This window comes from Carassius carassius, chromosome 45 (assembly GCF_963082965.1).
Source record: "Carassius carassius chromosome 45, fCarCar2.1, whole genome shotgun sequence".
In the NCBI taxonomy this organism is placed as follows: Eukaryota; Metazoa; Chordata; class Actinopteri; order Cypriniformes; family Cyprinidae; genus Carassius; species Carassius carassius.
Window position 1 is genome coordinate 22,476,379 of NC_081799.1, and position 15,175 is coordinate 22,491,553.

Consider the following 15,175-nt stretch of genomic DNA (forward strand, 5'->3'; position numbering starts at 1 on the left):
CATTACCCAGAAGTCTCTGGGACATAGGTGGCGCTTTGAGCGCCGTAAACATGGTAATCAAACAGCAAGAGCGCTATAAAACCTGCAGGATTAGAAAGCCTGACTTTAACTGCACTTACCAGCTGTAATGTATCCTACATGATCACAGAGTCAACAGAGCATTAATAACTCAATAGCCAGAGTTGTATGACTCTATCTTGTATAGCTGGTCGTTTGTTCAGCCGTCACGCTTTGAGTTGAGTCCAGGAGAAATCACTTGATTGTTCTCAAAGCTCCGCGTGTGTTTGTCAAGTGAATTGTGCGGAAATAAGGATGGCGGTGTCTAAGTCTACATTAGTGATCGTTTGTATAGTTTTGGGAGGTTTGGCTGTTTTATTCGGGACTGTGTTGGTGTTTGTCGGACCTGTTATTATAGACGATCAAATAGTGAAGGTAAGTCATACATTTGATAGGTGTAACAAACATATTTGCATATTTAAATAACATGAAGTTAAAAAATCCTCGAATTGAGCTTGATGTGACTTTCTATAGTTGCATGTTGCCTTTAAAAGACATACAAAGGAACGACCTTGCAGTGATTTAATCATATAGTATTACTTTATTATATTAATACTACACTACAAGTTTAGATAGTTGTGATAGTCAATCACATTGCCACATTGTTTTATTCCTTGACTGTGAATTGTTTTATTTTTAATTTATGTGTTGTTTTGAATAATGTATAGTATGTAATGATGCTGAAAATTCAGCTTTGCATCACAGGAATAAAATATATTGTTTAAATATATTAACATAGAAAACGTTTCTTTTACATTCTAATAATATTTACGCAATATTACTGCAGCCTTCGTGTAAATTTTAGAAAACTTGAACTGAGATCTAAATTCAAAAGTCCAGATTTCTAAAATCTGAATATCTGTAAGATACTTTTTTTTTGTGATGTAGTAAAAAAAAAAAAGCCATTAATCTGCATTGAATAATTAAATCTAAAGATGAGGTTTTAAGTTAAGTCGTTTTAAATGCATCATACCAGATTTGGCCGCTAATCATCTTCACATCATATCTTCACAGAATGTAGAGATTAACCCAAACAATGGACTCTCCTACACCATGTGGAAGGACATCCCGGTTCCCTTCTTTATGTCTGTATATTTCTTTCATATTGTCAATCCTGATGAAATCCTAAAAGGAGAAAAGCCCACGGTGGTACAGAGGGGGCCGTATGTGTACCGGTAGGAATTGTTCCCGTTTTCTGTAAAACTGCTTTAAACCAGTTGAAATGTATTTTTAAATGTTCAGTATGAATCATTTGATCGGATGTGACTGGACATACAGTATAATGCTTTTTGGATGTTCAGACTTGTAAGTTAAAGCTGAAGTTTGTGCAGTATTTTCTATGAGCTATGAGCCAAGAATTTTTGTGGATTCACTTATTGTTCCCCTTCTATTCTTTTATTTTCTGAAGCTGTCCAGTTTTTAGTAGAGCTGAACTGTGATCCTACCCCCGAGCAATGCATACTAGAGCGTTTGACTGAGTAAAAACAGACAGTGCTGGAACCGAATGAGAATGAGGACGCTCCATACTATCCAGAAATAAAATACAATTTATCACTAGATCTCTTTGAGAACACCAATATTCAGCACAACATTTTTATTTTATTATTTGTAATATTTTTTTCACAACATATTGTATTATCCTTATATATTTAATGTCAGTGGTGCTTATTTGCTTAAATAATTCAGATTCCTCCCAAGATCATTTTGAAAACCCAAATTTATTAGCACAAGATGCTTTTTATTTTAAGTAGCACAGCAAATAATTTTTATTTTTTAAATGTATTTTTATTTTATATCTGTAGTGCCTTTTAGCTTCTAACAATTAAGAATTCAGTTAATTAATAAATCCTCATAAGATCATTTTGAAAACTCAAATTTATTAGCACAATGTATTTTATTTAATTTAGATTTTTTTTATAATTTTATTTGATCAATATCAGTACTGCCTTTTCACTACGTGGAATTCAGAATTGATATAAGAAAGTTCATCATCAGATTGTTTTAATAAATCCAAAATATTTTTTATAATATTTTATAAATATCATTAGACTTTTAACTTTAAAATTGGAAGGTTTCCTCATAAGATCATTTTGTAAATGCAAATTTAACAGCTCCAATATATTTTTTGTTGCATGGCATATTTAATATATACATTTTATATAAAATGTTATTCTATAAATAAGTAGTGCCTTTTTATCTTTTAAGAATTCTAAATTTAAAACTAAAATTTTTTTTTTTTTTTTGAGCAGCGTGTATTTAATTTCCATATCAGTCATGTCTTTTAATGTCTAGGCTTCTAAGTTGTATTTCGTGTATGTAGTATATGTCTGTTATTCAGAGCGTAGTTGTTTTAGGCCAGATCTTTTTGTGGTTTTATCAAATGTTTGTAAGAGTGACCCACCTTTAAATAAATCATGTGCTTTCATTTTGCAATCCTAGCGGGGGGCCACGAGTCTTTCTGTGTGACTTTCTAATATGCTGACCGAGAAGAAGTGGTTCCTCAAAAAGCGGAATATAGCTGTGTTAGGGTTCTATTGCAGAGAAGGTCATTTTTCTGTTGCGACTCATTCTTTTTCAGTGAAAAACGCTGGAAGGACAACATCACATTCCATGACAACCACACGGTCTCGTATAAAGAATTTCGTCAGTATTTCTTTGAGGAGAGCATGTCTGTGGGAAATGAATCTGATGTGGTCACCATCCCTAACATGCTAGTGCTGGTGAGAATTTGCAAGCATGTATTGAACTCACCATGAAAAGCAATTGCAAGAACTTTAACGCCTTGGTTTTTCATTCATGCTACAGGGAGCATCAGTAATGATGGAGAACATGCCCTTTCCTGTACGCTTGCTGCTCAGCTCCACGTTCAGGTCCTTTAACGAGGGACCTTACTTGACAAAACCAGTTGGAGAGCTCATGTGGGGTTATGACAGCCAGTTGGTGGACTTCCTGAACAAATACTTCCCTGGAATGCTGCCAACCAGCGGGAAGTTTGGCTTATTTGCTGAGGTGGGTGTTTTCGGAGTCTTGTCACTGGAGCTTCGTCAGCTGTGATGATTAGTTTATACTTGGTTTTAGCCTCATTGATTTCCTTTCTTTGTTTCACTCCATATATAGTTTAACAACTCCAACACTGGACAGTTCACTGTCTTCACTGGTCAGGACAACATCCGGAAAGTTCATATGGTTGACTCTTGGAACGGCCTGAAAAGGGTAAGCCAAATGTCATTTGAGACCATAATAAAACAAAAAAAAAACTGCATGAACTTCCTTCCACACCTTGCATTATTAAAATGTGCAGCTGTTTCACAAAGAATATATTGAATAAAATACTATATGCAATAAATATTTAAATGTTATTTTAGCTAGTATTTGCATATGTAATATTTAAATGTTAAAATATTTGAGAAAAAAATATTAAATATTTCTGAAAAAAGTTTAATGCTCACAAAGGCTGCATTTTCTTAATCAAAATGTTTTTTTCCTATTTTCCTTTTCACTTTTTTTTCTCCATGTTTTTTCTCTGTACCCTTTCTCTATTTTTTAATTTATTCACAAGTTTCTGTTTGTCTTTCACTGGTTTTTCTTTTTCCTTTTTCTTTTTACTCTTTCTTCATTATTTACTAAAAACTGTAATATTATGTGGGACTTTAATGCAGTTCAAAATAAATATTTCTATTTTAACTGTATATTAGTAGTAGTAAGTTTGCTAATTTAATAGGAAATTGTCATTTATTTCTGAAATGGCAAAGCCAAAATTTCAAGACTTTTTTTTTCTGTTGTTACCCTTTCTTTTCATTTTATTTTCCTATTGTTTTGTTTTTTGCTTCTCCTCTTTCTTTTCTTGTCTTGTCTTTTCTTTTCCTTTTTGTTACCTTTTCTTTTTCTCTTATGGCAAAGTCATTACTCCTGTCTTCAGTATCTCATGATTTTAACATTTTCACATTTTATTAGTTACTTTAATATTTAAAAAATATATATAAATATATATATATTTATTTTTTATCACGCTGTTAGCATAGTGGCAAGTGTTATTTGTGAGTTGCTGTTCATTATGATAATGTTACTGAAAGTTGTCTTGGATTTGATGCTGCCAGTGTAGGACAGATGTAAAAAGGAAGTGACATCATGCTGTATGCCAAGGATCTTTGTTTTGTCGTTGCAGGTGGATTACTGGAGGTCTGAACAGTGTAACATGATCAATGGTACAGCGGGTCAAATGTGGCCTCCGTTCGTGACCAAAGAGTCGACGATGCCCTTCTACAGCCCTGATGCGTGCAGGTAACACCCTCATTTATGCCCTCTTTAAGATTATAAGATTTGAATAACTGTACAGTTTCTAAGAGCATGTTTTGTGGTGATTGTCCAAACGTAGGTCCATGGAGCTGGTGTACCGAAGGCCAGGCGTGTCGCGTGGGATTCCTGTGTACCGCTTCGTGGCACCGAAGACTCTTTTTGCCAACGGTGCAGATTATCCTCCCAATGAGGGCTTCTGTCCTTGTCGACAGTCTGGTCTTCTCAGCGTCCGCAGCTGCAGACACAGTGAGTGTCTGTTATCAAGACTAACTGCTGTCTGTACAGTCTGTCACGCTGGAGGGTTTTATGACCGGATCTGTTCCTGTTCTTGTCACTAAACATATTGTTCATACTGGTTTTATAGCTAGTGTGTTATATGGCTTTGATTCTTTTTGTTTTCTTTTCTTAGCCTTTTCTTTTTTCTTTGCTAATTTTCATTTCTATTTTTCTGCCCTTTTATCTCTTTTCTTTAACCTTCTCTTTTATTATTCTTAATCGTTTGCTTTTCTGTATTAATTTTTTCACCGTTTTTTTCTTCTGTTTTATCTTTTCTTTTGTTTTTTATTTGGTTTCTTTTTATCTTTCTTTGATCTTTTCTTTCATTTTTCCTTTTCTATTTTTTCAATCCCTTTTTCCTCGTCTTAAACCTGATCTCTTTATTTTTTTCTATATTTTCTATTCATTACTTTTTTCTTTTTTTAAATTTTTTTTTCATTTATTTATTTTTGCTTCTGTGATGACTATATATATATATATATATATATATATATATATATAATTCCTATTTTTTGTTAACTTTTTTTTGCTTCTGTTGCTGTCAGTTTTTATTTTTAATTTTTTTTTTCTCATTTATATTTCTTTTTTTTTTAGCCTTTATTTTTACATTTTTCAAAACTTGTTGCTTTTCTGTTCTTTCTAGAAACCTACAAAACTACCAAATTGTGCTATGTTTAATTGCAACACAGTATAATAATTGCAGTTAACAGTGTCCACCATCTGTTTGATTACTTGTCATAAACTGCATGAATTTTACTGTACATTTCTGCCACATGGACATCAATTTGAGATGGTCACCACTGATCAGCTACTACTTCACATAATGTAGAAACTTATATTTTCTTTAAAGCTGCTTTGCAACAATTTGTATTGCGAAAAGTGCATACAAATAAACTTGAATTAAATTTAATTAATTAAATTTAATTTATTTAATAATGTCATGTAACCTTATTCTTTTTCATTTTTTCCCATCTCAGATTCCCCTGTGTTCATCTCCCATCCGCACTTTTTTGAGGGTGATCCCGTCCTTTTGGACACGGTCAATGGATTGAGGCCAAATGAAGATGAACATGGGCTTTTCATCGATATCCACCCGGTAAGAAAACCAGGCACACAGAACAAAAACTGTGACATGTAGCGTTATTATTGGGAACACCTTAATATAATAAAGTGGACACTTCTAGCATTTCTAGACTTTATCTGGAAATAAAATTCTATAAAATAAAAAAAAATCATAATACATTTATAATGTGTATATAATAAATTATAAAATGTGTAGCTATCCATTTTTTCAACTAATATAATTTTTAACAAAATCTTAAATATTTAAATAAATAATGAGGCAATGCCATTAACACCTGATGGAATGTTTCTTTCTCTTTAGGTTACTGAGCAAGTTTGAAACTCAAGGTTATTGATTATGGGTTGTTATGAGTCAAAAACCTAACTTATCTCTCAAGGTTATTGATTATGGGTTGTTATGAGTCAAAAACCTAACTTATCTCTCAATGTTATTGATTATCGGTTGTTATGACTCAAAAACCTTATGTCTTTGAAATTGGCCATAAATGTAAAATTGGTCCTTTTATATATTCTTTCAATATTCTTCTGCGAGGTGATTTTAATGTACATGTGTGCTGTCAGTCTAAACCTTTTGAAATGGAGTTTCTCAATCTCATTGATTCATTTAACATGGCTCTGTGGGTGAAAGATCACACTTACTCATGGACATATGGACCTGGTTCTTTCTCACCACTTTTCATAACTATTACGGCCCTCAGCTGAACTCAAGCATTACTCCTACTGTACAACTGATTCGTTCCTTTTCTTCACACTTTTGTGATGACTTCCCAGACACTTTTAATGAGATGTGCTTGTCTCGGTCCATGGAGTCATCTTTACATGACTTGGATGCTGATCAGCATCTTAGTCAGTTAAATACTGCCTGCTCAGAGGTTTTGAATACCACTGCTCCTCTTAAACTCAAGTTAAAACCTAAATTTGAACCATGGCTCAATGATAACATCCGCTTTCTGAGGCAAGCTTGTAGAAGAGTTGAAAGAAAATGGAAAAAGGACAAATTGCACATTTTAATGAAAAGCTTAAAGAGTTTGTTACTTTTCAGAAAGCAGTCATATCCCCAAAGTCCAAGTATTTTTCTGATTTAATTGCAAAGAATCATCATAGTTCTAAAACCTGATTTTCTGTTATACATTCCGTTTTTACTTCTCCTGTTAATGTGATCTCAAATCCCTCTGTCATTTTATGAAGGTTTCTCAAGGTTTTTCTGTGATAAGATTACTACTCTTGAGATCTCCTCTGCACCCACTTACTAATGTTTCAGTTGAATCTTGCTGCTCTTCAGCCATATGGAGTGCTTTTGATTCAGTTTCTCTCCATTATCTTAAAGAAATTTGTGACCATTTGAAACCTTCTTTCTGCTCTTTATTATTATAATAATTTTTTTATTTGTTTGGACCTAGTTTTGTGTGTCTTCTGAATAAATGCTTAATTCCAGGGACTGTCCCTTATAGCCTCAAAGAAGCTACCGTCACGCCTCTTCTTCAGAAACCTTAACGTGATGCTAGTGATTTTAATAATGTTCAACCCATCTCAAATCTTCCTTTCATTACCAAAGCACTGGAAAAAACGGTTTAGTCAGCCACAGTCTTATCAGAAACTTTCCAGTCTGGTTTTAAGTCTCTGCATGGCACAGAGTCTGCTTTAATACAGGTCCTTAATGATACTTTGTTAGCGACTGACTCTGGTGACTGTTATTTTAATACTGTTAGACCTAATCTCGGCTTTTGAAACCGTTGATAATTCTGTCTCGACTGGAATATTTTGTTCTAAGATGGCTCAAATCATATTGAACAAATAGAACTTTCTCTTGTCAGATTGGGTCATTTTTCTTCGTCATCTGCTAAACTTTCCTGTGGAGTGCCACAGGGCTCTGTTTTTGCACCCAATCTTTTTTTGTATTTACTTTTTTTGGGTTGTAATTTTAGAAAGCATGGTCTATCTTTTTATTTATTTTTATTTTTTTACCATGCAGATGAACGCCACATTTATTTACCTCTAAAAAAAAATAAACATGCTGCTCTGGATTCTCTTTTTATGTGCCATGATGAAGTGAAAACGTTTTTTTTTTTTGCTAAACAAAAAAATGTGGTTATTAGGGCCCGAGCACTGCAGTGCGAGGACCCTATTGGAATTGCTCCGTTTATTATTAGTTCTTGTTTTTTTTTTTTCAGCTATTTTTTTTTTTCTCCAAAATTAAATCTTTTCTCTCTGAGAAAACTTTAGAGATAGCTATCCATGCGCTCATTACATCTCGCTTGGACTGCTGCAACTCTTTTTACTTCAGCATTTCTAAATCATCCATTGCTCGTCTCCAATTAGTACAAAACCGCGTTACTAAATTCCTCAAAGGACAATGTAAATTTGATCGCGTTACTCCATTTTGCACTCTAGTACAGAGCTGCTGATGTTAGATGTGAAACTCCTGATGTCTGCATCCCTGGGCCTTTTGCTACACATGTAGTTTGAGAAGACAAACTCTTCTCAAACTCCACGTTATGACTTTTGATTAGCTGGAGATACAGGCACCGCTTTACATCACTAAATTGAACAGAATTGCACAATCTTGACACGCTTCTTGGCTGGCTATTTGTCCAGTTGCAAAATTAAATGGTTCTCTTCTCCTTTCATCTGTTTTCATGTTTGCGTTTATTATCCGTGAAAAATGCATTACTCTGTAAGTGCTGTGGGACATGTGAACAGCCTCAGCTTGGGTTGAACGTCTTGGATGAATTGACAGCATGACACCTGATTAGCTCCAGAGTCTGTAAATGCTTGGATTCATTACAAAGTTGTCACGAAAGCTCTTTGGATTCAGTGTTTTCTGCGGAAGCATATGCATTTCTGCTCTCTAATTGAAACTATGCCCACAAAATTATGGTTCTAATAGAACAATGCAGTTTAGTTCTATTTAGCAGCGTTTCCACCGCAGGAACTTTACCCAGGAACAAGGGACTTTGGGCTGGTACTTGGTGTGTTTCCATCTCAGGATCCAGGAACTAAATAAATTTCCGGGTAAAAAAAATGCCCCTCAGAAAGTCCCTGCTGGTGAGGTAGTACTTTTTCAAAGTTCTGGAACTTTCGGGGGCGGGACTTGGGTGCTAAACATCCTGATTGGTTGAGTTCACGCAGCATTGGTTGAGTTCAAAAAACCAATTTTTGAAAAAAGTTCCTGGGGAAAAAAGTTCCTGGTAGAAATGTTCTGGGTAATTTCGGTGGAAACGCGGCATTTGTTAGATCATGACTCCACACCAGATAATTAAGAACCAGCCCCAGATGCCAGATCCTGTCAGAAAATATCTGTTTTGTCTGTTAACAGAACTAGTTTGCACAATTGCCTAATACCCCAAAACCTGTTAACAGCAAGTCTTGTCTAGTACCCAAAACGAGTGTTTAACAAGTGTTTAACGGTCTTCTGTCAGCCAAGAAGTTGACCTGAGAAATGCCAGTGAAGAGCAGAAACGGGAAACAAAGTGATAATGATAAAAAGTAGCATAGTTTAGTATTGTATAATCTTAGTTGCGTATGTTTCCATGTTTAGATTTCGTCTCACCAGCACAAATTCAACAAGAAGCATTCTACCAAAACGGCATCCCATAAACCTTGAGTTTCCATAAACATTCCCTGGTATCTCTTATTCATGAAGACAAACAGCCCTTGAAACACATTAGGGGCCACCGCAGGACGTGCCTACCAACCTTATTTAATGGCAGCTACCATTCACAGCTTTAATCTAATATGTATTCAAGCCATAACTTGCTGTAGTAATATGTGTTCCCGGGGAATCAAACTCAGTGGTACCAAATCTTAACTGTAGTTCACTAAAGGTTTAATTTTCATATTGCAGAAAGACGTGTTTACCTATGAAGTCACAGAAACCATGTTGGTCATTGAACCTTCATCACTCATCATTAAACAGAGTGCATTTCGATCCAAAAGATTATGCCTTTGCACATTTGGTTTCTCAACTAATATTTGTGTTTTGAGCAGTTATGTTCATTTAAAATAGTGTCTCTTATTTATTTGTTCATTAGTTTTTCTTTGGGAATGCACTTGAGTGTTTTTATATTGGATGTTAATTAAACCTCTACTAAACTAATACTTCATGATTAAAGATATGGTGTTGAAGCAAAGGGCTTAAATTCTCTCCCTGAGTGAAACAAATCTGATCTGTATCAAGCAGTCAATTTTCATTGAAAACTTTCTATTACAGGAGACCGGAGTGCCAATGAACGTTTCCATTCGGCTGCAGCTCAACCTGCTCATCAAGAGCGTGTCTGGCATCTCGTGAGTACAGCACAGATACAGTAGGTCAAAGGTCACAGATATCGGTGTCCAGTCCCACAGAACTCTGTCTGTTGTGAAATGTTTGTTTTTGACGACAGCACTGTTCTTTACAGTGACTCATTTCTGTGTGCTTTGGTTTGCTCGTTTCAGAGAAACTGGAAAGATAGCTGAAGTGGTGATGCCCATGATCTGGTTTGAAGAGGTAGGGGTGAATTACAAAATGAAAACAACGGCGCAAAATATTTCACGATGTATAAATGAGTCCCCAACAAATGGTAAAATGGCTGAAATGTGCCAAAATACAGCATTTTTTCCATTTGTAAGTTTGGTACACTTTAGTTTCACATCTCAAGTTCACTTAAATTTGGGGTTTAAAAGACTTTTTAATGTTTAGTGATAAAGTCAGTTTTACTACGCTAACACTATTAAATGAGTACAAAACTAAACTGAGCTGGATAATGACGTGTTTTATAGAGCTGCTTTATAGATATTTTTATAATGAATTCTGCACCATTCACACTACACTGAACTAAAAGGACTGATTAATGAAACCCTTTTTTTTTTCTTTTTTTTTTAAAGAGCTGCTTAACAGCTGAAATTGTATTTGTTTCATAGCTAAAGAGCTTTGTGACACAAACTGTTGTTTATTACTGTGAATTGTGTATAGTATAAAAACACTGTACGATTAAATGTGACTAATTCAGTTCGAAAGAGAGAAAATATTGAAATTTCTCTCCATTTAGTTTTTTTTTTTCCTATCATTCCCAGAGCGGCTACATTGATGGTCCCGTCCTCAACACGTTCCACACCAATCTGGTGGTGCTGCCCATGGTCATGGAGTACATGCAGTACATCTTCATCGCTCTCGGACTCGCAGGCATTTTGGGAGCCGTGATGTTATACGTCAATGACAAGGTACGTGGCCTACTGCACTTATTTTGCATGTTTGAGTGTTTTGTGCATGATATTTTTTGCTTCAGACAGTGTGTGCGTGAGTGCGTGTGATATGTGAGCTATGAGAGGAAGTGAGTTTATATGATGTTGAGCAAATGTGGTTTGTTTTTTGTGTCTGCGACGGTAAGGTTTAGCTGAAGAACCCACATGCACTTTTAATATTCCTTTATCACCCCACAATAAGACTCCGCATGGGTTAAAATGGTTTAAAGTGCAACATTTGCATGATTTGTTTTACAGAAAGCCACGAAAAAGACATCATTATCTCACACAAGGGGTCAGAACCAACTATTTATATATGCTTATTCAAAAACCGAGATTACAGTAAGAATTACAACCAAAAATGTGTATATGCATGTCATTTTCAAATCTCTAGACTTAAACACTTGATTGTTAACGGTGTCATTTAAAGTAAAAATTCATCCAAAGATTTAAATTTGTTGAACCGTTACACACCCTCAAGCCATTCTAGATGTAGAGGAGTTTGTTTCTTCATCTGAACAGATTTGGAGAAATGTAGCATTACATCACTTGCTCTTCAATGGATCCTCTGCAGTGAATGGGTGCCGTCAGAAGGAGAGTCCAAACAGATGGTAAAAATATCACTATAATCCACACCACTCCAGTCCATCAATTAACATCTTGTGAAAAGAAAAGCTGCACCTTTGTAATGAACAGATCCATCATTGAGGCATTTTAGTCCATAAACTATAATAATGCTTTCTCTGGTGAAAAAGTCCATAGCCTGTTGTCCTTTCACATCAAAATCCACCGACATATTTGTTGAGAACTGATTTGGACTGATTTTGCTTGTAAACAGTGCTTGATCTGTGTGTATTTCACTCCTGATTCAGACAAAACAACTTTTGACTGGAGAAAACCATATTATGGTTAGAGGACTGGAATCAACTGCTTGTTAGAAAAAGTTTAAAACCTATAAATGATGGATTTTGTTTTACAAAAATACATATTTTCACTTCACAAGACATTAATTGCTGGACTGGAGTGGTGTGTATTTCTTGTGGATTATTGGGATGTTTTATTCAGCTATTTGGAATCTCATTCTGATGGCACCCATTCACTGCAGAGGATCCATTGGTGAGCCAGTCATGTAATGCTACATTTCTCCAAATCTGCTCTGATGAACAAACAGACTCATCTAAACCTATAATGGCCTGAGGGTGAATAAACTTTCTTAAATATTTCTTTTTATTTTTGGGTGAACTGAAAAAAGCGAAAGCCTGCTCATACTTATAATGTTGCTGCTTAGGAAAAAATGGACAGCCAGAGAGAGATGTTCCCTGAACGATGAGTTTTATTCTAAAATATGCATGTGATTTAACCACTGCACTGCACGATCATGTTCATCTTGCATGCTCCCGCGCCATTTCAATCACTGACATCATGCATGCATTGCTGCACACGAGCACTACAGGCCACTCAACTTCCCTTCAGTTCCTGTCCGCTGTGATCATCTAAGTACTGTGTCCAATAATCAACCTGAAGACCGCTGGCTCCAAATCAGTGTCACTGCCCCGCTGATGTTCAATGAGGTCTGGTTATTCTTTTAGGAAAGCGTAAAAGGTACAAAACGCGACCCGACCAATGAGACGCAGGCTGAAAAATATAGCATGAACGACACAGGTGGGTTTTTTTTTTTTTGGCTCAGACACACCTCTTCTCAAACTCTTCTTCTGCAGGTGGGACGTTTTTGGAGTCACACAAGCACATTGAAGTGAACGCATGTCTTCGTTTCACCTTTATAGTCACTGTAAATTCATTTAATCTCTTTCACTGATCTGTCCATCATAACTCATCAGAACTTTTCAGGGCAATGTTTCCTCTAATTTGCAAAGAAAAACGTATTCTCTGTTGGGTGGAAATTTTGGGCAAAAACAACTCTTTAAACCGGGCACAGACCTTTACAGCATACACGCACACATTTGTGGTTACATGTGTAGTTACACCAATTTGGCCCTTGATGTAACTTAATGATAAATCATATTTCAAGCAGTTAATTCAGTTGTTTTACATTAAAAATGAAGCACTTGTAGGTGACCTGAGAATTCTTTTTTTCTTCAGTTCAGTGTTAACTGTACTATTCTTTACCAAGACATTTTTTTTATGAAGCAAATTTTAAAATGTCTTGTAAGGATTTTTTTTTATATATACTTTTTTTTATTTATTAGACTTTCAAAAATAGTATTATATTATAGCTCTGTAATTATTTCTCATTGAATCATTTCTCAGAATACAATGAAATGGCTTTGCCAACACCAAACAAATTGTGTGAGTGTGTACTTACTGTAAATGTTGTTAGTTTTTATAATATTAGTATTATACTTTTGTATATTGGTCATGAATTTTATGCTTCGTTAAATAAAATGTTCAAATTCACCAAACAAAAGCATCAAGAGCTTATATTAAATATTTTTCTTTAGTTTTTCTTTTAATGTTTTTTTTTTTTTTACAAAAAAATAATTCAGATACAGCTTTTGTATTTGTTTAAACGGTTTTAAGTGGTTTAGTGGAGACCTTTTTAATTTTAGTGGGGACTTTTGTTATACTAACTTGTTCTTTTCATTGGCAGGTAAAATGTAGGTTGGATGATCACCCTAGCGCAGATGTGGACCCGTCCAGCTCAGCCACTGAAAAGACCCCATTACTACGGACCCCAGAAAGCTAAAGTCACTAGCCACATCACAGCTTGCTTTTACAATGAACTCTCAATCCCACAATCCACTGGACAACAGAAGTAATTCTATTGAATGCTAGGATTGAATGAATGAACTGGTTTAAATACAGACCATTTTCTGTGATGAAGGCATTTGATGTGAAGTGAGGGCTTTCACTTGTGTCTTTTACCCATTGGTTGGGTCTAAAGAACTGTATGGGGTCAATACAAAATTTGTAAAAGTTATTTTTTCGACTCTTGAAATACTTGACAAAATCCACTGACGAAATTGACGAAATACTTCACTCCAAACCCTAATTTCTCAGAGAAGGAAAAATAAAACACTATTTGAAGATATTTAACCTTTTTATGTTGTAACCTTTATCCTGTAAGGACATGCTATGAACACTTTATGATAATAATGTACCATTGAATGAAATATCCTCTGAAAGCTGAAAACGTTTCTCCATACGCTGAATACATGTTTCCTGTAATTGGTCTCTAAATGCACTTGTATGTAGTCGAGGTAAAACATTCCTAAATGTGTCACTGTGTATTCTCTTTTTTTTATGAAATGAAATTGGGTTTATTTTAAACCTTTATCAATGGCTTTAAATTTCATGGTGGTTTGTTTTAAAATGCATGATTCTCAGGCAGCCAAATGTTAAACTTGGCCTGGACAAATGTCTATAACTCTGGCTCCAAAAAATACATGGTCATGATCCATGATACATTTTAATTACTCCTTTAATAATACTGATAACGTCTAAAAAGCTTTGCAGAATAGATAACAGTTGTCGACAAAGTTTTCAAATAGCGTTGTGTTGCTCATTGTATGAAAATGTTATCACACCAAAGTCAAATCAAACAGGATATACCTTGCGTATATACTGCTAAAGATTAAAAAAAGCACATTCTTCTACTAATTGAATTTAATTATTGCTGTGGTGTCTGACTGATTTAGGCCTAGGCATTATTCCTATTGGAAAGAATGATTCTCATTAGAAAATAAGCTGTACAATATCGAATGAAACTGCAGTCACATTTGTTTTATTAAAATTAACATAAAGGAAGCAAAGCAAATGCTGTTATTTATAATTCATTGTTTCAAAACAAAACCGTTATCATTACATTATAGTTAGGAGAACGAGGTTGTTTTGCCGCCATTTTTAAGATCGCGGTTCTTTTTACCGCCGCAAGATGGCAGCGAGAAACAAACAGTACAACGCGAGGAGACGCAGGGTTTATGTCGAGCTCGATCTTTCTTTGGGCTTTATTTACTTTGTTGATCCCTTTTGAACACCGTTTGTGTAATGCTTGCAGAACGAAACGGTGATAAAAAAAAATACACAAATCCTGGTAAATGGGTCACCGCGGTTGTGTTGACAGAAACGAGTTCTACATTAAAAATAATAGTAATAATGCGTTTATATTTATTCATCTCTCAGTCTTTATTGCATTGCAGTAGCCTTTGTTTTTCCTCCGGATATGATTGGGATAAAGTTAAAACATTTTGTCTATGTAGACTGCAAGGGCATTTGATTTTGGCAT

The 15,175-nt window shown here is 35.0% G+C and overlaps 1 protein-coding gene across 2 annotated transcripts; it reads left to right on the forward strand.

The window, feature by feature from the left end:
• Positions 1-44: 44 nt before the first annotated feature.
• On the forward strand, positions 45-14,170 carry scarb1 (scavenger receptor class B, member 1). Of its 2 annotated transcripts, XM_059538734.1 has the most exons (13): positions 45-432; positions 1,072-1,232; positions 2,636-2,777; positions 2,863-3,066; positions 3,175-3,270; positions 4,223-4,338; positions 4,433-4,599; positions 5,607-5,725; positions 9,923-9,996; positions 10,147-10,198; positions 10,765-10,911; positions 12,522-12,594; positions 13,541-14,170. In XM_059538734.1, the coding sequence occupies exons 1-13, from the start codon at positions 313-315 to the stop codon at positions 13,549-13,551; spliced, it is 1,482 nt and encodes a 493-aa protein (XP_059394717.1). In that variant the 5' UTR covers positions 45-312; the 3' UTR covers positions 13,552-14,170. The 2 variants fall into 2 exon arrangements, with proteins under 2 accessions (XP_059394717.1, XP_059394716.1); XM_059538733.1 differs by lacking the exon at positions 12,522-12,594 and having other exon boundaries at positions 46-432.
• Positions 14,171-15,175: the final 1,005 nt, after the last annotated feature.